General features: G+C 34.5%; 1 protein-coding gene across 2 annotated transcripts in view; it reads right to left on the bottom strand.

The window, feature by feature from the left end:
* The window catches only part of eIF3a (eukaryotic translation initiation factor 3 subunit a), a 77,527-nt gene that overhangs the window by 19,818 nt on the left and 36,602 nt on the right, over positions 1–21,107 (bottom strand). For both annotated transcript variants that reach the window (XM_083116329.1, XM_083116330.1), the window contains exons 9-14: positions 14,740–14,856; positions 13,626–13,811; positions 11,152–11,289; positions 7,263–7,472; positions 5,864–6,040; positions 2,727–2,891 (exon numbers count right to left, since the gene is read on the bottom strand). In XM_083116329.1, the coding sequence (XP_082972455.1) occupies positions 2,727–2,891; positions 5,864–6,040; positions 7,263–7,472; positions 11,152–11,289; positions 13,626–13,811; positions 14,740–14,856 (993 nt within the window). The remainder of the gene's footprint in view (positions 1–2,726; positions 2,892–5,863; positions 6,041–7,262; positions 7,473–11,151; positions 11,290–13,625; positions 13,812–14,739; positions 14,857–21,107) is intronic.

The raw sequence follows: 21,107 nt of genomic DNA, 5'->3' as shown, positions 1-21,107 counted from the left end.
TACCAAGTCTCTTACTTTTATCAGAAAGTGTAACAATTTGTCATTCATTAGGGACTTAGCCGTTGGAGACACATCTTATGGCGATACTTTAATTAAATACATTAAAACTTATATCAGTTTAATGCTTATAAATTAGGCTATAACTTTTATTCCAAACAATTTTCTGTCGCATAATTTATTCCAAAGTTACAATAGAGAAACTTCAAAAAGTACCACAATAATTGTATTTTTTTCAAAGATGCTTTCCTACATAACGTGAAAACCACTGACATTATTGAACAACGAAACATTACCTATTCTTCAGTCCATCTAATGAGATCAAAAGTATAAAAAAAATAACTGCTTAGATATAGACGAGTAACTAAGAGTCTGTGAATCTGCTGCTTAAGAGGAAGCACAGGAGAGAAGGGTGGGAACTTTTGAGATTTTGCAATTCTAGTAGTGGTCTAACAACTGACCAAGATCCATCTTTTATGGAATTATTCCCGATATTCATTTTTTTCCCCCCTCATTTTCTTGGCTAACACAGAAGTTTTCATATCACGGCCACGTCTTGTCCCACACAAACGTGGCTAAAAATATGCAAACAATAATGTATATATTAGTAATAACAGCACATAAGGAAGCCAATTATCAAGTGGAATATCATCTGTACCTGAACAGTAAGTACGTATATATATATGCTTTAGCGCGATACAAATGTAAAGTCTCATCATATGGATGCTGCAGCTCCGTGCATTGCTGATGCAGGACAAATTTAAACTTCATTTTTCTCCCTTATATCAAAAAACACCTCGATAAGACTTTCTCAGTACAAAGAGGAAGGATGGTAGTTAAAATAAATCCAAAAATGAGAAAAATCGATTGGAGGTGTTTTGAGCTGTTCAAACATGAAATTTGAACAGTGTGTTCAAATTTTACTAAGTTTCAACATTTGATCATCTCATAATATGCTACCATCTCTCCTCTTTACAATCAGCTCAAGAACGCTTCTGTATCTTCATTCGTTCGAGAGATATACGTAATTGAAAAAGGCATGTTGCTCAAAATTGACATTTTGAACAACCCTCCTATAATTCGTATTAATCACATTTCAGCAAAATCCTTTGACAGGTGTTGATTTTGGAGCAAAGCAAAGCTGTACCAAATATCATCAAAATCGTTGACTATGAGGGTCAACTCCTGCCTGATTTGACATGGAATGACCCCTTATAATTTAGTGCAAAATTCTGCCACTCTGTTACAATATTTATGGATAGTCTTCAGACCCTACTTTTTAAAAAAGTAAATGTCTAAATATGCAACTTCTTTTGCATTGCAGTCACATGGAAACACATTTATTAAGGTCAATGAACCACACAGGTTCTACAAAGATCATTTGGAATTTTACGTCAGATCGGTAGCATATCAGTTCTTGGTATGTTAAATTATATATTGGCATTTTGTCAGTATCGGTCAAAATTTCAAAATTGGCCCATCCCTAATTTATTATTTTGAGATTCGAGTATGTCATACCTTCGTATGTATGCAAAATAACAAAAGAGACAGAACTGAAATGTCAAGTGTAGTTTTCAAGAAATGGCCCGTTAATTGCTGCCACGTGGTTCTTGTAACAACAACAACAATTGTGTTACCAGCCACCCACTAAAGGTTAAAATATCTGTTATAGGAGTAATTTATACTATTCTTTTCACTAAAAAAAACAGATACCATATTAAAAAAGCTTGAATAATTTGAAGCCAAAACTTTTTTCGCCCCTTAACTTTGTATTATTGAGGTTTTTTTGTAATTGAAATTGGGTTCTGGTATGTTTTTAACCTCTAGCGGCTGGCTGAGACAACTGCTATTTCACCACCTGTAACACCTTTGAGGACAGCAGTGTTATCTACCTCCTTCCATAAGAACCATTTTTGTCATGCAAGTCCATCACCTGTCAGACTGGTTACTGTTCTGTGAGAGTAACTGACACTGCCCACGGCCAGCTGCACAACACCGTGGCACCATCTTACAGGCCAAGATCAACAATATGGTTTCACCAGATGACAGTTCGATGCCACCTGCTGGGTTGAAATCACTGCAACAGCCCAAATGGTATGTATATGGCCCTCGTAATTTTTAATCCCCCCCAAGTATCGAGATACTTTCAATGGGATTTTGCACGACAATTATAGGAACATAACAGTGCTACATACAAAACTTTTTCAATCACTATAGTTTATTTTGGTAACCATAGCAGTGTCTTCCGAATAAGATTTTTTTTCTTCGAAACTTCAATTTTTCTCACCTTCTTTTGTAAAATTTCATCGTTGGGAAAAAAATGTTTAAATTTCACTACTGCTGAACCTGCAGTACATAACGGTGCTACATACAAAACTTTTTCAATCACTATAGTTTATTTTTGTAACCATAACAGTCTTCCGAATAAGATTTTTTTACAAAATTCAATTTTTTCCACTACTGCTGAACCTGCAGTCATTCTGGAAAAAACCTATAACAATTAGTACTATGATTTCTTTTGTACAGTATTTGAAAAGCATGCACTTGAAAAACTCCCATCCCAAAAAGCTAGCCAGTATCAAAAGTGGTCGTCCACTAAAGGTTTAACATTCAAGATAAGTAACTACATAACATTGCAAGACATGCTTGGGTAGTTATTATTTCCCCTACTGGTGCATATCTTTTAGTCAATAGTAATCAAAGTTAGTCTCCAGATGCCAAAGCCTTACCAAATAAATTGTCTTTCGTCCTGCTTTTAGTTTCTCTAGGAATTCCTCCTTGTCCTCTTTCATGCGGGCAAGTCTCTCCCGGTGCTGCACGGCCAATTTTCTTTCATCAGTCAGTTTCTGGATCCTCTCGGCCTCCTCCAGCTCCCAGAATTCTCGATCTTGAACCTGTTTGGTAAAGTCACTTTATTTCAACAAGAGATAATAGTGAAAGACAAGAGGACAAAAAAATAAGACAAGAACTAACATATTGCAGGTTTGGCTGCACAAGTTGGCAGCACCAAAAAGTAGCTGATAATATGTTCCCACAAAATTGCTATAAACAGATCCATAAAAAAAAAAAGGAAATGGAAGATACCCAAAAGTAAGGTGAGACAGATTCAGGCTTCTTCTCATTCATTGTGAAAAAACAAATTTCTTAACTTCTCCAGCAAATGGATTTCAAGATTACGTATTCTGTAATGTTTTATGTAACTGTTGCATTGTTTACAATTTTACAGTGGAGATACTGATAAGCTCTGGCTTCAAGTGCAAGACACACCAAACTGTAACACCGTAAGAGACTACGGTGCTAATTTTTTGTTGTCTTGCATAATAAATTATGGTGCTGCAATATTGGTCACATGTACTAACCATGGAGCCAGTTTTCGTCTCCCATACTAGTCTATGTTGCTGCAATTTTGGTCATGCATACTAGACTATGGTACACATTTTGGTCACATATACTGAAATCTACGAAATATGGTTTTCTTGCATGTATTTCACAGGGAAATCAACTGTACTATTCTGTATTTACATTAGGAGGAAATTAATAGTCTCCGAAAACAGAACTACATCTCCTAGCATATCTTTTATAATAACCAAATTATATTCAGGCCGGATCCTTATGAACAATTGTATTGAAACTAGGGACTAAACAGAAACAGATTAATTGGCACTCTATTACATCAGCCAATATAGGCATTAAAGTAACAATGCCCATGATTTTACCTATCAGATGTATCTGTAAACAGCTTATAATTTATGGCAAAATTCTAGAGTTTTTATATTTATGATAATGAGCATATATGCAGTTCTTACTCTAAGGTAGAAACCTACTGCAATCAATTATGCACGATCAACGAATTTAGTAATGTGTAGAGGCACATATTTTTGGTAAATAAAATAACATTTTGCTGTTATAGCGGTGAAAAAGCAGTATATAAAATGAAATTTGGGTTTTAAAATTGTGAATATAATTCTAAATTTGATTTCAAAACTGCACGTACTACACAAAATAAACATATCCTTTCTAATAGCACATTTATGTAGTTACCAGAATATTAAGTTTATTACTGTATAAAGGGGTCCATTTTGGCCTCTCAAATACAGTTTGTAAAGAAAAAAATAGCGACACTAGCTCACATATGGTTTACAAAGGATATATTACCCAGAATGAAGGTTGACACAAATTTTTGACCAAAGTACAATGTACATTACCAATGACCATTACAATCTTCTCATTTACACCACTATTTGAAACAAATGAACACATCATATTCAATTTATATGCATATATATGAATTATGTGTGTGACCTACAATAATAAAATTATAAGGAGTAATTTAAAAATTGTAAATAAACATCAAAACATCAACTGAAAACCATCAGGAGCAATTTCCTTGTAATACACACAGTAAACACACACTTGGTTTACTAACAGGTACAAAACAGTTCACTAGTATTTGGTAGCCCCATGAGGATGATGTGCTGATTTTTTTACAAACTGTACTTGCAGCAGAATTAATCAATTCTCCGTGAATTGCATAATTCACAGTATAATTCACAAACTTCACAAAGTGTTGCATTGGTAATTAAACCCTAAATTTAGTGTTTAAGAGTCTATTTCGCATTTTGCAGTTCATTTCGCATCATTTTGTGACAAAACAGGGTAGGAAAATGCATCTCCTTTCAGAAAAATGAACATTAGAATGTGTTATTTCATATTTCGGGTTTTCATCAAAAACAAAATATGCATGCCTCTAGTAACATGGTTAGGTTTTCCATTTTCATTAATAAGAATGAAAAACAGATGGCAGTATGGTCTAGAAATTATGGTTAAATCGTAGTCCAATTATGTAGGTTGAATTGTATACATTGCTGTGGTACCAACCACTGAAATTGTCTACTAAGTGAGGTGAATATACATAAATTATATGAGATTAATGAACCACTCATGGTCTAGAAAGAAAGTATCAGCAAAAATTTCATATCGATCCAGCTTTACTTTTCAGTCATAGATCGATTTCCTGGATTTTTCAGGCCAATGTAAACCTTGAGATTAATTACTAGTATATAGGTATAAGTAGTACAGTGGAACCTCGATTAAACATTTTCAGGGGACCAAGCTGAAAAAACTTAAAATGTAAAATCGAGGAAAATTTTATAACACTTTCCTATGTTGGAACCAGCCAGATGGAATGCATAATGTTTGAAAATGTATAATCGGGGTTCCACTGCATACAGTATTTGTGCAAAAAATTAATTTCAAACATGTTTGTGCTATTCCATCTTTTTGATATTGTGCTTAAGAATATTAATGTTTAATTTAATTACACTGGTTTTGTAAAATAAACTTCAAATAAGCAGCTTTATGTGATATAAGGTGCTACCTACACAAGTTATTTTAATTAAGAAAAGAATGACTCTGATATCTGGAATGTTTTGTTCTTATACATGGTAATTCTCTCAGTAGGAAGGCAAAACATTCCTGAATAACTTTTTAAGTTTGGTTCCCTATGAAAAATGACATCTTGTATTTTACAAAATAAGGTCTGCCTAGAAAATATGCTGAAAGTGACTCTCTATAGCATCCAAGCACTTTTGTATGCGAGTCTGCAAATTGACGAAGATATGTGCTAATGTATCATCTGTAATGGCAACCTCATGCCATATCACATTTTTGAAGGTGTCAACTGCTCTCAACTTCTTATTGTATACAGGTCTTCGATAGATACAGGCTTTGTTCATACAAATTTTCATAGAGAACTTACAAAAATTAAAAAAGTTCTTGAGGAATCTGATTTTTCTAGCAAGAGAATCACAGCGCACAATATTTCATCTATATTAAACTGTTGATGCCTTCAACCAAAAACACTAACCTGTTTTTCTTCAAATGCAGCCTGAAGCAATGGTATCTCTTCAAGACGCTTGGCTCTCTCGTAAAAGTCCACCTTCTTCTCTTGAGATTTCATCTTTGCCTGCAATTCCCGCCTCTCCTTCTGAAGTTCTTCCACCTCCCTTGCAGCGATCTGGTCAGCATCCATTTTGCGGATTTCCTACAAAACAAGCATTTGACAACGATATAGATATTATCTGAAAGCACACAAAAGGAAAGTCCAAGAATGAAATTTAGTTAATGGACACACACATTATATTTCCGAATATACGATGCCCTAACAAAAGGGACCCAACATGTGTTGGTTGTATTGTAATTTTTTTACTCACTACAATTTGGGAAATATATTCTTTAGTAGGCTTATAAGAATATATATATATTTATGGGTTACTGTTACATAGATCACTCTAGATGGTCCAACTCTAACTAATGTCTAAATGCTGGGACAGGACATATATGCCAAAGGATCACATGGCTGTATAATATAAGTGACATTTCTCCAAGATATTCCATTATTTTATTCCTTCATCTCTTTACATACAAAGGTATGACACACTTGAAGAATTACAACAGAATATGGGCATTGCATGCTTTACAAATAGTAGTTTTTTAAAATTGTTTTTAATTTCAAAGCATGGACTTGCTCAAATCATCAGGTGTACAAAACGAATTATGCAAAATTTTATTTTTTTCTTCCTTCTTCCAACTGTGCTTGATGGGAAGGGAATTCCAATTTTTCACTTAATAAGAGAGCCGAATTAATTTCAATAAAATGTTTAATGTATATAAACTGTGCGTACTATGTACAGTCATGGACACTTCCGGGTTGTAATGATTCCATTAAATTTAATGGGATTGTTACAACCCAGCAGTCTCCATGACTGTACCTATGTACTGCATGTTTGAGAAGTGTACACTTGGAAATCTCCCATCAGCAGAGATTTGCGTGTAAAAGGTACCTTGCAGCTAAAGATTACTGCAATTTATTCAAGCACTTCTCTTTAATCTCAGCTAAACTTTGCTCACTGAGAACAATTCATCCAATCAGAAACATAAACCAAGTTCTTAAACAATATGACACCAATCCACCAAATACCAAGTTTTCAAAATTGAGAAATTCAAAATTGAGAATAGTGACACCTAAATAAAGTTTAAGATAGTTGCATACTTATGTGTAAAAAGAAAATAAAAAACCTGACTATTGTTATAAGTTCACTTTATGCTCAGACAAGCTAATTGACACTGAACCTACAGTTTTATAGTGGGATCTACACTATCTCACCAGGATTCAACATGAAGAAGCTCTTCGTTATGTGCACAAAGAGAATACACGTACTTTGTTCAAAATTCACACACACACAACAAAAAACAATGCTACTTACATCTTCCTCAAATTTCTTGAGAAGTCGTTGCCCATGTGATGTTTGCGAAATCTGTTGCATTTTCTCCTTGAGATGTCTGTCTTTTATCTGTTGAATTTCATTCTCCTGTCGCTTCCTCTCTCGTTCCTCCCTTTCGTGTTCAAGCCTCTTCTGCTCTGCCATCATCTGTTGACGTTGCATCTCTTCTTGCCTGCGAGCCTCTTCTTCCTCCTATAAATACAACAGGAACATGTAAAAGAACAGAGAAAGGACAGTATGAAATATGCGCATGAAACATTTAGTGTGCAAGTCCAAAATACAACCACGATAACAGTTTTAGCTAATACCAATACTTCAACCATGTAGCAATTTGAAGTTATTCAAATTAAACAGTCATTATTTCATGTCTTGTGTCATGAATATAACAAATCAAGTCTTTTAACATAGTAAAATATAAGTATCAAACTTTCAACTTTACATGCTATACAAACAATTTGAGTTTATTCAACAACACTCAAAAAATGAATGAAAATAAAGAATAACATTTATTGACAAAAGAATCATAACTCCATGACCTTCCACACAGGGTGTCTACTATTTTCTGAAAACAAAATTCCCTGACTTTTCCAGGTTTTCCAGACCAAGAACAAAAATTTTCCAGACCAAGTCATTAGTTAGGTAGATAGAAGCACATAAGTTAGGGCGGAGTAAAAAAATTGAGGTTGGGTACTTTAAATGAAATAGCATGTAAAAATTGTCCTGATTATGCCTGCACAACCATTTTAAAAAGAAGAAATTTTCAGAAATGAAAACCTATCTTTGTGGGTTATTGAATTAAACATTTTAACTTTCCTTTTTTCATCCCACCTCCTACATACTGACTAATGTTCATAACTAGTGTAAATAATACATAATTATAGCAAAATTTTATAATATTTACCCCAGATAAGTATATACCAACGGCCGTACCCTTTTGTGAATGAAGACAGTGGATCTTCGAAATTAATAGGATTTAACCATTAAATTGTAGGTAGGTATGCCTGTACGACGGATTTTTATTAAATTGTGCAATGCGGAAGTGTGAAATTTTCTACATTTCACGTAAGTGACCACAACATTGTCTACATGGTAACTGTTACCATGTAGATGTTGCTTGAGGAGGGGTTTTAACGTGTAATGGGAGACATGTTTTTATGGTCATTTTTAGGTTTGAGGTTCATGCTTGGCAATGGTAGAAAGTGAGTTTTTATGCGCACATAGGGCAGTTTTAACAAATATCCTTTTTTAACCATGACCTTTTACCATTACCTTATTCCTTGTTCCTTTGTGTAAATTGACGTAGGCATGAAGTAATTCCGATTGCCAAGAAGTGCACCTGAGGAAGAGACCAGTTGCGTTTCGAAACGTTGTGTTTTCTATAAAACATATACTCACGAACCGTAAGTAATCATTTTATAGTATTTTTTTAAGTACTTATACTGTATTGTAACAACGTGAGTAAGTCGTATATGCCTTTTTCATAAAAAAGGAAACAGTTTTTAATATTTTTATTTATTCCATGTACTTTGCTATGTATTTTCAAATGTGGAAAGTAGTTCCATGGCTTGGGAGTTTGGCGATCTCTGCTCTAGACTAACTACAGATAACAATTAGGGTTGAGTCAATACTGCCGCTGCTGTATCTGTACTGAAATATCAGTTGGAATTTCTTCACCAATACCACACACTATATGCAGGATCTCCCCAAATACAGAGCAATGTTTTCATGTAATCTAATTATCCTGGGAATTATACCAAATTTTAAGTTTTGCACCAGTATTGTATGAAAAAGGATTTAGTAGCTAATTTGCAGATATTTTAATATTCCAATATAGTATTGAATATTGCAATGCAGTTGGTCAACCCTGGAAACATATTTAAAATGATAAACAAACAAGCAAATAGATATGTAATCCTTGCTGAAAGAGAAATACTACAACAGCCTGGGTTATGAGCAGACAGGAGCATTTAAAGTCCCTCAGCTTCATTGGGACTCATTCATCAACCATTAAGATTTTACCTGAGCTTTGTATATTTTGCTTCACATTCCCTGAAATTTTCCAGTTCTCAGGTGTGTGAGAATCCTATAACTTCTCTAATTGTGAAAATTTCAATTCTAACTGTTATATAAATAAAAGTTAAAACGACCGACCATACAACTGTAAATTAAAAAAGATTTCAAAGTAATCAAAATCTGATATAAAAAAGAATTTGCATAGTCCAAACCTACTGATAAGCCAAGGTATGGCATCAGACAGCATTTGTTATAGACAGAGATCTTTGTCTAACATGGAGATAGAAACTACAACCTACAGATGAAAGGTATGCTTCGTCATTGAATGAATACCACCTGCTGCAGCCAACATCCAAACTTTTAAACAATCTCTATTGTACAAGGTCTACAAAAATACATTTTTTTCCAGAAATAGTAAATTTCCCTGACTTTTCCATAAAAAATAAAAGTCACTGATTTTTCCAGGTTTTCCAGACTGGTAGACACCCCCCCCCCCCAAAGTTGATTTCAATGACTTATCCAAGTCAGTGCCAAACTTGTTTCAGCAACAACTTAAAAAAAGAAAAGAAAAAAGATAATAGGTGGTTATCTAATATTTAAGGAACACACTTTTAGGTCTCTTCTCTTCAATTGGAGATTTGTTGGGATCCCAAGTTGGGATTCTAACGCAGGACCCCTGGTGTCATAGTGCATTGTGCTAATCACTTTGCCATGGAGGTCGGCAGATATCACTTTGAACCAACACTGATACTGATATTCTCGCAGATTCCCACTGATACCGATGCATGAAAACCGTAACAATTAAAAGCTTTTCAAAATACTGAGTGGGCAAGTATTTCATTCCAATTGTAAGCATCAGTTTACCACAGTTTTGCTTTAACACTTTTAAGAATAACATCAGAATATTAAGACACTGGTAATGTAATGGTAAATTAGTTTTTCAAATAAAATTGGGGCAAAATAAATTTAAACTTCAAATTTTGCATAATTTCCAGGATAATTAGGCTCAATGAAAATGTCGAGCAGTAGTTCTGCAGACACTGTAAAGGACCAAAATGTCCGAGAAGTATCATCAGATATTGGTAAATATTAGGGATGGGCCAATATGAAATTTTGGCCGATACCGATAAAGTACCGATATAAAATTTACCGATAACCGATATTCTACCGATCCAATATAAAATTAGAAATGGTCCTTGAAGAACCTGAAATGTTCATTGATCTTCTTAATAAATGTGTGTTTCGAGGTGACTGCAGTGCCAAAGACGTTGAATATTTAGACAATTACTTTTTTAGAAAGTAGGGCATCGAGATTATCCATAAAAATTACAACAAAATGGCAGAAATTTGCAGTAAATTATGAGATATTTTTCGATATATCAGATTGGTAAAATAATCGGTAAATTTACCAATAAACCGATTCACTGATATGCCTATATCGGCCGATACCGATAGAGTACCGATTAATCGGTCCCATCCCTAGTAAGTATCCACCCAATACTTTCAGATATCGATACAATGGCATTGGTCAACTCAGCTCCAGTTGTAACACTATATTTCGCCAATTTCAGTACACATCTTTAGGGATAAATTTTCAACTTTCATTTCTTACAATGCTGCACTGAAAATGCAAAAACTACACATCCATAGGAAAGTTCAAATAGTTGTAGTGTTACATGCAAAAATTATGGTTACAATGTGATATTCCTATGAAAGTGGCTCCTTAGCTTGCATATTCTGGAGATTCTTAGGTAAAAAATATTAGCACTAATAATTATTATACACAAACAAAATAACTGGCAAATCAAATCGGCAATAAACCAATAAATCAAAATTTCAATCAAATTATCATACTTACCCTCACAGTGTTCAATCTTTCGAGATATTCCTTACGATCTTCAATTATCTTGTGGCGTGCAAGTATTATCTGGTGATCTCGAACCTTGGAAGTATGGTATGTTGCAACCATTTGTGTACGGAGTTCATCTCGTTCCGTCTGAAATAAAGAAACAGAAAGTGTTTATCACAAAAATAGTATGGGAATATTTGACTTGATACATATTAAGTCTCAGATTTGCTTTATGAACTCTTTACAGAAGATAATTAATCAAATATCTGCATGTAGTGAAAAAAAGTGTTTGTGCGATTATCATACAAAGAACAACTACTAAAATTACTAATTTAAATTACCCAATTTCTTGTCACTTTTAAGATGCTCTTAGAGAAATTCTAAATGGGTATAACACTTCACAATTCTTAGAATATGCCATTTCTGATGCAGGCTAAAGATTCTAATGAGCCTTACCTGAATATAAAATAGATATTGATCATTAGTAGAGGTATAGCACCTTGAAAAACGTAGTGTGCAAAACAACCCAAGAAACTGGTTCCCGAGATGGATAACAACATAGATGGCAGTGCGATCAGTACGGCTGCTAATTTTCTTACGAAAGTAATGCAGCTTAGTTAGTTTTTGGAATATATTGTGTAGATTTGTTCGTCTTGAGAGGCGTGAATTGATGGAAACAAGTTATATTTGTGGAGTGATTTGCAGTCAGGAAATGGCATTAATTTGGAAAGAAAAGTAAAATAAAATTAATAAATAAATAGCATGCATAACCAAGAAGAAACGTCGCAATGTGATTCCGGACGTCAGGTGTTGGATTGTGTACTAGAGTTTATTTTTCTATGTTATTAGAATATAAATAGTATCCTCAGAGATATTTCATACCGAGCCGACAAACCACAAGTGTCCCTTGGGAGCGAGCAGTCGGTAATCAATCAATGCAGCCTTTCGAATCGTAGGGACACAAACTCTGACTGCACCATGTCCTCAAGGAGATTTTACACCAAAGTGAAACGGGTCTTTCGGTGCAAGGCAACTTTCATACCAAAGTGACATGCATGTCACTTTGAAACTAATCAATCAAGAGCAGAATTTCACATCGTAGCAGCGTGACTGACAGCACAGGCCCACGTTCGGTTGATGAAATCCTCAAGCGATAAGTGTCGCATGCTGCTTTGTTGTGCAATCTGCCTAAAGCAAGACACTCATTGCATAGTGCATGCCTAAACAACAAACCACAGCAACACCTTGCAAGCTATTGAGCGACAAAGCGACACATGTGCCTTATCGTGTCACCTAGATCTGTTGTTGTAACGTGCGGTTTATCGTGTCACCTATCACAATTAGCAGCAAACGCTTGCTAATAGACTGAAGGCACCATGTCGCTTGTCACTTAGTTGGGAACTCCCCCTGTAGCACGTCGCTTCAGTCTGAGCACCCTTCCTTGAAGGAGCTTTCAGACCGAAGTAACAAGTAGCACGCAAATACGACAGAGGAATATGTCGTTTGCTGTTTGGACCCTCATGCGCAATGAATGCTATTTTACAGTCTGGAAGTGTCTGTCACTAGTCACATCAGTGTGAACATCCCATGTCGCTTGTCCCATTGGTCTGAAATTTTCCTTACACTCATGTCGATGGCACTAAAGAAGTTTTGTGGGTTTCTCCTTGTCATTTCATGCACTCATCATTATTATCATCACCGCAATTAGTTTAAAGCGGAAGAAAAGAGACAGTAAATATCAAAAATACAAATGCTCAGTGTGTATATCTTTAAAAGAAACTATGATGATGATAATAACACCCATGTCGATGGCACTAAGGAAGGTTTGTGGGTTTCCTCTTATCGTTTCATGTAATTATCATTATCATCATCGCCACGATTAGTTTAAAGCGGAAGAAAAGAGACAGTAAATATCAAAAATACAAATGCGTCAGTGTGTATATTTTAAAAGAAATGATGATGATAATAACAATAATAATGAACCTAATTCATACCCAAAATTTTAGTTACCAAGAGCATTCCAGGTGTATTTTTTCTCCCGTATTATTAATGAAAGTATAACTAGAATATTCGTTAATATCTTTGCAACCACTGTACCAAATATCATATTCATAGAAATGCTTCATGTAAAAGAATCAGATGTTGCAGCGAAAACTACATTTACTTCCATTATAAGCAGACGAATGCCATGCAGCTGTACCGACACCAGCGCCTCTAGCGGTATCATATTTGAGTGGAACCAGCCAGAGTCCAGGACAGTGCAGTTTTCCACACTACGTTATTCAAGGTGGTGTAGTAGAGGTACGTACACATACTCCACACAGTAATTGTCTATACGTTGACAATCAATCAAAAATTTTCGTTAAAGTTGTAGAAAAGACAGTAAAAATGTCACTTTGTATATTTCAGAGGTGCTTGTGGATGTGTACATGACGTAATCACTAGAAGCAATTCAAAATAACAACAGAAAGAGGAGAACGCACCTTTTTCTTCTGTGGGTTGATAACTGCCATTGATCGATGAAGGACAGTTGCCATATTCACCAGCTGGTTACGAACTTGTTCACTAGGCATAGACTGCAGGGATGGGCCTTCAGGCACATCTTCTCTCTGTGATTCAGACAAATTCATTCCAAAATGGATGCACCTTGTTCCATGTTCAATTCGTATCTGAAAAATAAATTCAATACACATTCAGGAATGGTACAGTTCCCACAATACTAACTCCACTCTTTCTTATTGAAACAAGACCCTGATGTTTCACAAAAGGCAATCTCACATTTTCAAGATAATGAAATTTGGGGTAAAACTTCGAAAGTGTCATTTTAAACAAGAAATGAGCTGGTATCATTGGGTGACATCATGCCTCAATCTGATTGGCTGGTATGCTCGGAGTCATGGGGAGAGTGTCACAATAAGAAACAGACCCTATTAGTCACATGAATTGTGAGTATGACTATAGGATGGGAAATTTAGGTAGAAGGTGTTTAATTTAAGTTGTAATAGTTTCTATCGTGATTAATTTATTAATACATTATAGTTAGTTGATTATTCCCAAATTTACATGAAATTTTACATTTTGTTTAGGTTTACATAAATCCTTTTCGTAAATCTCAATCGTATAGCCCCACTCACTATTAATATCCATGCCTTAATGCCAGCATATTTAAATTCACACAAAAGGGATTAATTTGCTCAATGATTTGTTTACAAGGATATTTGTTAATGAAATAGAGAGATGTAAAATAATTAATTGTTTTGTAAATGAATTGAAGTTCGTGTTGATTCTTAAATACTTCACTATTTGTTAAAATAAAACTGACAATCACATTTTTCAGATTTTGTGTCTAATAATGATAATTTCCTGGAAGGAAGCTCCATTCTTCAGTTCTTTCCTCCAAGCTACAATCTCGCCATTCCTACCTTGCATTATTTTTGGCCTAAGACCATCCCTCATCAGCACTCATCTTCAGTGTTTTGAGAAAAGAATATCTCAGACATGCTGAACGTTAAAAATAAAATAAACTTGAACAAGAAAGACCAATGGCATTACCTTACATTTCACTTAGAAATGTTTTACACAAGAAACAAATATTACCTGCATATCGTTGTGTCTCACGCAGTCAACCAGAAGTCTTTCCAGATGGAAGGGTGTTGTGAATTTGGCCAGTTCAAGAAGCCTAACAAATTGAATAGTCTGATAAACTTGGGCAACCTAGAATTACAAAAAATACAGTACTGGAATGATGATAATCATACAAGAATAAGTTTTAGGATCGAATACAGGTTTGAACAAACAACACTGAATCCTTTAAGTTGTCCCAAAATCAAGGCAATAATGTAAGCCTCCATGCATAATAGAGTGGAACCTCGATTTTACGTTTTTCAAGGGACCAAGCTGAAAAAACTTAGAACGCGGGAAAATGTAAAATCGAGGACAACTTTATAGCATTTTGCTCTATCGTGACCATGCAGATTGAATGTATAATGCGGGAAAATGTAAAACTGAGGAACGTAAAATCGGGGTTCCACTGTACTGAGGCTATTTACAACAAATATAAAAGTTTCACCAGGATTTGATTTGATATGTTGTTTTAAGTCCACTTTATGCACAATAAAGCTAATCGGGACTGGACCTACAGTTTAAAGTGGGATCCAAACCACTTGCGCCTCCACCGGGTATCGAACCCAGGACTCCTTGATTACAAGGCAACAACACTACCACTGCGCTATCGGGGAGGCCGTAGTTTCACCAGGAAAACTTTGATGTTCTTCTTCTTGGAAACTGCATTGTCTTAGTTACAAAGATATAGGCTGATTTCTAACCAAAGCAATTTTGCCATAAGATTCACACATCTGAGTTGGCACTTCCCCTTCCAATTTTCGAAAGCCATTTTCCACAGCAAATGGCCTGAAGTAACAGGTATGTCTTACCACTCTATTGTGAAATTGGCCTTAAGAGTTATCAACAGATTGCAGCATATGTGAAAGTGTGGGTACACTCCTTGTCAGACCTTAGAAGTTGTGCAAAAATTGACCATGTACATCACAAAAACAGAAAGAACCTTGCATATAGATTGAATATTTCAATTATAATGTAATTTGGTTGTGAAATCAGCCATCTGTTTTGTGCTCTTGAAATCCATTCCTTGTGATAATGCTGAAAGCTGAAGAGGATTATCTGTGATTTACAAAATTAAAGTTTTGATTATGGCACACGAGGGATATGCAAAAGTTGATTCTGGTAATCTACCATATGTGTGAATGCATTCACAGTAGCTTCATTTTTTCAAATAATGATGTAGCAAGGTAAGTTGTATAAGGTACTTACTTTTATTGACATCTTATTAAATACTATTTAATATTAATCTTTGTAGAGATTTTTCTCTGCATCAATCATTCTTAATGTTAAATTATTATTATTAGTATCAATATTATTACTGCAGTGCACAGAGTTTACCTACAGAAAAAATATTACAGGGTCTTCTTGCACGACAGTACATACCAGACTTTTTTTTTGTGTAGCAGAAAATAATATCAATTGTTTGTTTTTCAAAGTGAGTGTACGTAATGCACATGGGTGTTAGGAGGGAGGTCGAATTGGTTCATTCATAGCCCCCCCTTCCCTTCTAAACATTATAGAAGTAAGTACATGCATAGACATTCGAACCTTTAATTCCTGATGATGTCTTTAGGGTAGTTTAAATTTCATGAAAGGGGTTATTTTTATATTGTGTTCTCCTGAGGATAGCCAATTTGAGAATTACTTTAAAAATTGGTGGTATGTGGGGAAGACTGTCCTCATACATGGAGCATTGGCATCCCTCATTTCAAGTTACAAAAGACCAGAAATATTTTTATTTTTATTGTTAATAAAGTACAGTTAGATAGTATTCAAACAGAATAACCAAAGTAAAAAAAATGTGTGAGATTGAAAAAAATTGTGTAAAATTCAGGAGCCATATTATACCACATAATCCAAAGAATAAAGGGTTCGTCACACAGCATAAGATTTATGATCAAAATTTTCCCCAATCAATTAAAACATTTGCGATGGATATTCACTCCTCTGGTGGACTGAATAGCAGAGCCTCCCCAAGGATATAATAATAATAAAAGTGGATGATATCTATTAGGTTACTGTTGTACCATAACTATTATTATTATTTCTACTATTCAAGTTTTATTAATGGCCTGGTCCCTCAACCTCTCTCTGTACAAACATTTCTGGCAATGCTCATGGTAATGCACGACGTTGTAAGCAAATATAACAGTGTCTCTAGAAGCTTGTATGATTACATAGTTTTCATACATTCATTTTGCCCCCCCCCCCCCAAATCACAGCCAAACAAGTCATTTTTCAGGGGCATCTGGTATTTGCTTTCACACAAGGCAACAGAAAATCCTATTAGTATTGTTAACTCTGCAGAGAAAAATGTAACAGAAGCTGTGAACACTTCCTATTTTCTAAGTAGTAACAATCACTTTCTATTCTATTGATAACATATGTTTTCCATTCGCGGGACAATGAGCGTAATCCTCGGCTCAAGAATTGTGAAGCCAATTCTTTTACCTAAAAATGAGGAGTTATTTATAGATGGTATACATTTTAAATGAATGTTCTTTTTTTAAAAAAAATAATTAGTCGAAATGTCCATTGAGGGTTGGAACATCTCAGAATATATATCAACTTTCTCATCATGCAATTCATAAGAAATCCGCATCAAATCATCATTGATATTCCAACATGTATTACCATCCTCATTATGTGAGGCATACTCAGATTCCTTCTTGCAGATCACCCAATTTTCACGCAATGGTTAAATCTGTTACCCTCATTCACAGTACCTGTATGTATAGGCTAAGGGATGAATGCACACAATTCAGGACCTATTATCACCAATAATGAAATTAATTTGTTTCCAGATTCTATCACTGTATTGAAGATGATGTTAAATATAGTGGAACCTAGATTTTACATTTTTTAGGAACCAAGCTGGAAAAACTTAAAAGGCGGGAAAATTCTATAACATTTTGCAACATTGGTGAATAATGCAGCAAAATGTAAAATACAGGAATGTACAGGTTCCACTGTATTTGCATATCTTTTTTCTTCATTAAATTAAATATTGCAAAATAAATTCTAAGTTGTGAAATGGCACATCTAGAATATATTTAATGAACGAAAAGACACTTTTCAAGCACACAATTTTCCTGGAAGTTAAAAACATGCTTGCATCAGGATTGTTTCTCCAGCTAAATACCTTGAAAAGTAATACAATGGCAAATCAATAGGATGCTCTTCCAATTTTTACATTTTCATTATTTCAGTTTCCTTCAAAATACATTAAAGTGAGGTACTACCATGTCAACTATATATACAAAAAAAAAAAAATTAAATACTATAATTACTGCAAAACCATCTCTTGAAATATTGGGCAAGTCTAGAAATTCAAAAGTCTCAAAAATTATCCATTACTAATTAAATGGAAGGTACGAATGTGAGAATTATGGACCACACTTTATTCTTTTTTAGCTCAAAGTTGTGCACATCAAATGGAGTAGCTGCGATTTTTACGATTGGAAATCATTACAAAATATTGCCTTTTACATGTTTGTTTCTTGTACAAGAATTATGAACTTCATATTTTTATTCTTTCTGAAAAGAAAAAATAATTTTGAATGGAAGAGAATATGGGTCATATTAAGGAAAACATTCCATATTAAGGAAAACATTACATGTTTTCTAAAACTATCTATCCCAGAAACAATTGATCATACAGTTTCAATGATACCTACACACAGTTTAATACCAGCTATAAGAACTTTCTCATAAGGGAAACAAATCATTTAATTACAAGAAGACCACTGCCCCATGTGGCCCAGAGATAACACCAGGACTTAAGGGTTGGAAAATCCCAGTATATACAAGAACTTTCTCGTCATGGATATCACCAGAAATCCGCATCAAATCATCATTGATCTTACAACATGTATGATGTTCCCCATGAAGTGATGTATGTTCAATGCAAAATTTACTTGTAAATAACTTTTTTTTTAAAACTTTTACATTAATTAAAAATGTGACCATGAAATTAAACATTAAGAAAGGAATTATGGTATGATCACAGAGTAATAGTTTGATTACGTCTGGTCTTGTTGAGAAACACTTGTATTCATTAACAAAAACTCCTGAGCAAACTGAGGTTGCAGATTTCACGAGAACCTCTTACGGTCCAGTGTAGTCAATGCGAGCCAGGTACCTGGCCGAGGTCATGCGGTTGAGAAACACAGCCCTAGAGACAACAGCAGGATTTGACAGTTGGAACATCTCAGCAGATCTTCTCATCATGCAAATCATCAGAAGTCCGTAAGAAATCATCATTGATCTTCCAACATGTACGATGTTCCCCATTAAGTGATGTATGCTCCCGAGTGCACACTTCCCACATACCACCAAATTTCCAAGTAATTTCCAAATCTGTTAACTTCAGGAGACGACAGCATAAATATTACTCTGCACATGTAATTTGAACCATGCTTCATTTGCCCTAGAGCAGTCTTTGCACGATCATGCCCTGCTAAATTCTCTTGAAAAACTTTATACATTAACTAAAATGTGCCCTTGAAATTAATAATAAATAATAAAGATATAATGGTACAATCATAAAGAGTAATACGTTGATTATGTCTAGGCTTGTTAACAAATAAATTGCTGGATAAACGAAAGCAACAGATTTCAGAAGAACCTCTCTAGTTCCTGTATAATTGATACGGGGCCTGGTACTGACAGAGGCTCAGTGGTTGAGAAACACGAACCTACAGAGAACACAAGGATTTGAGGGTTGGAAAATCTCAGGATATTCGAGAACTTTCTCGTCATGGAAATCATCAGAAATCCGCATCAAATCATCACTGATATTCCAACATGCATGATTTTCCTCATTAAGTGATGTATGCTCAGTGCATTTTTCTCCATATACCACCAATTTTTAAAGTTATTTTAAATATAAAAATAATGCCTTTCATGAAATTTGAACATTGTACCATAAAGACATCAGGAATTAAGGGTTTGAAAGTCAATGCACAAATCGCAACAATTTTACTCGTACATACTTTTATAATGTTTTCAAGTTTCTTACATTCATTAATTTGTGCTCCCGACATTAAATATCAATACACCAGGACTGGACGGTTGGAACATCTCAGTATATATAACAACCTTCTCGTCATGCTAAATCATCAGAAATCCGCATCAAATAATCATTGATATTCCAAAATATATGATATTCTTAATTAAGTGATGTATGGTCAGTGTATGAGCACACACTTTCCACATACCACTAAATTTTCAAGAAATACTCAAATCTGTACTCATCATTTACATTGCCTTTAACGATAGACTGTTGAAAGCAGGAATGTAAAAATTTCTACAATAGGTATAACACCAATAAAGAAATTCACTCATTTTCATTCACATATTAAAGTTGCAGTTAAATATTTGCATACCTTCTTGTCATGAAATACTGTAAAATAAAATGTAAGTTGTGAAAGGAGTTATGTGTATAGATTATATGTAAATCAGTCATGAAGTGTTGAGATTGCAAGGAGAGAAAAAGAATGCATTAACAGAAGGACTGGAGGTGAACCATGAAAACACTGAACAAAAAAAAAAAAAAAAGAAAAGAAAAGATTAAGCATCATTGTCAAGGGTGACTGGAATGCTGTAGTAGTAAAAACTAACATGGAAATACAATAGAAAGATATGAATTGGGAGAGAGATTTCAGAGGGGTTATCTCTTAGAAAATTTCTGTAAAAGCAACTCGTTAACTATTCCAACAACTAAAAGAAGACGCTACACATGGACATGTCCAAAGGACAATAAACGATACCACATAGACTAAACCTTGGTGCTGATATACAGTAGATTAAGATCATGACCTACTGTACAGCAAAATAAATGTCCGCTTCAAGAAAATATCAAAAGGCCACGTTATGAAGAAGGCTGACATTGAGAAACTTAAAAAAGAGGAAGAAACACAAACTTGAAAAAAAATTCAGAGAATGTAACTCAATTAAGAGACAGCTGAGAGCAGTGGTAAGCACAAGAAACAATAAGGTATAGAAAAAGAAGAGAACTAAGAAACAATGGGTAAATATCCTTGACAAGATGAGGATAGAAGAAAATGGAGGAATGTAAACACTGAAGGAAGAAGAACAAAGTACAGGATGTTAAATAACCAGATAGGATTATTATAGATCCGATATATCGATAAATATCTTATAACTTAGTGCAAAATTCTGCCATTTTGTTGTAATTTTTATGGATAATCTCCATGCATTACTTTCTGAAAAAGTAAATGTCTAAATATTCAACTTCTTTTGCATTGGAATCAGCTCGAAACACACATATATTCCGGAGATCAATGAAAATTTCAGGGTCTTCAAGGACCATTTCTAATTTT

Source organism: Lepisma saccharinum, unplaced genomic scaffold (genome assembly GCF_977018435.1).
Source record: "Lepisma saccharinum unplaced genomic scaffold, izLepSacc3.1 HAP1_SCAFFOLD_588, whole genome shotgun sequence".
NCBI lineage: Eukaryota > Metazoa > Arthropoda > Insecta > Zygentoma > Lepismatidae > Lepisma > Lepisma saccharinum.
Note: the sequence above shows the minus strand (reverse complement) of the source record. Positions and strands in the feature narration are given on the sequence as shown.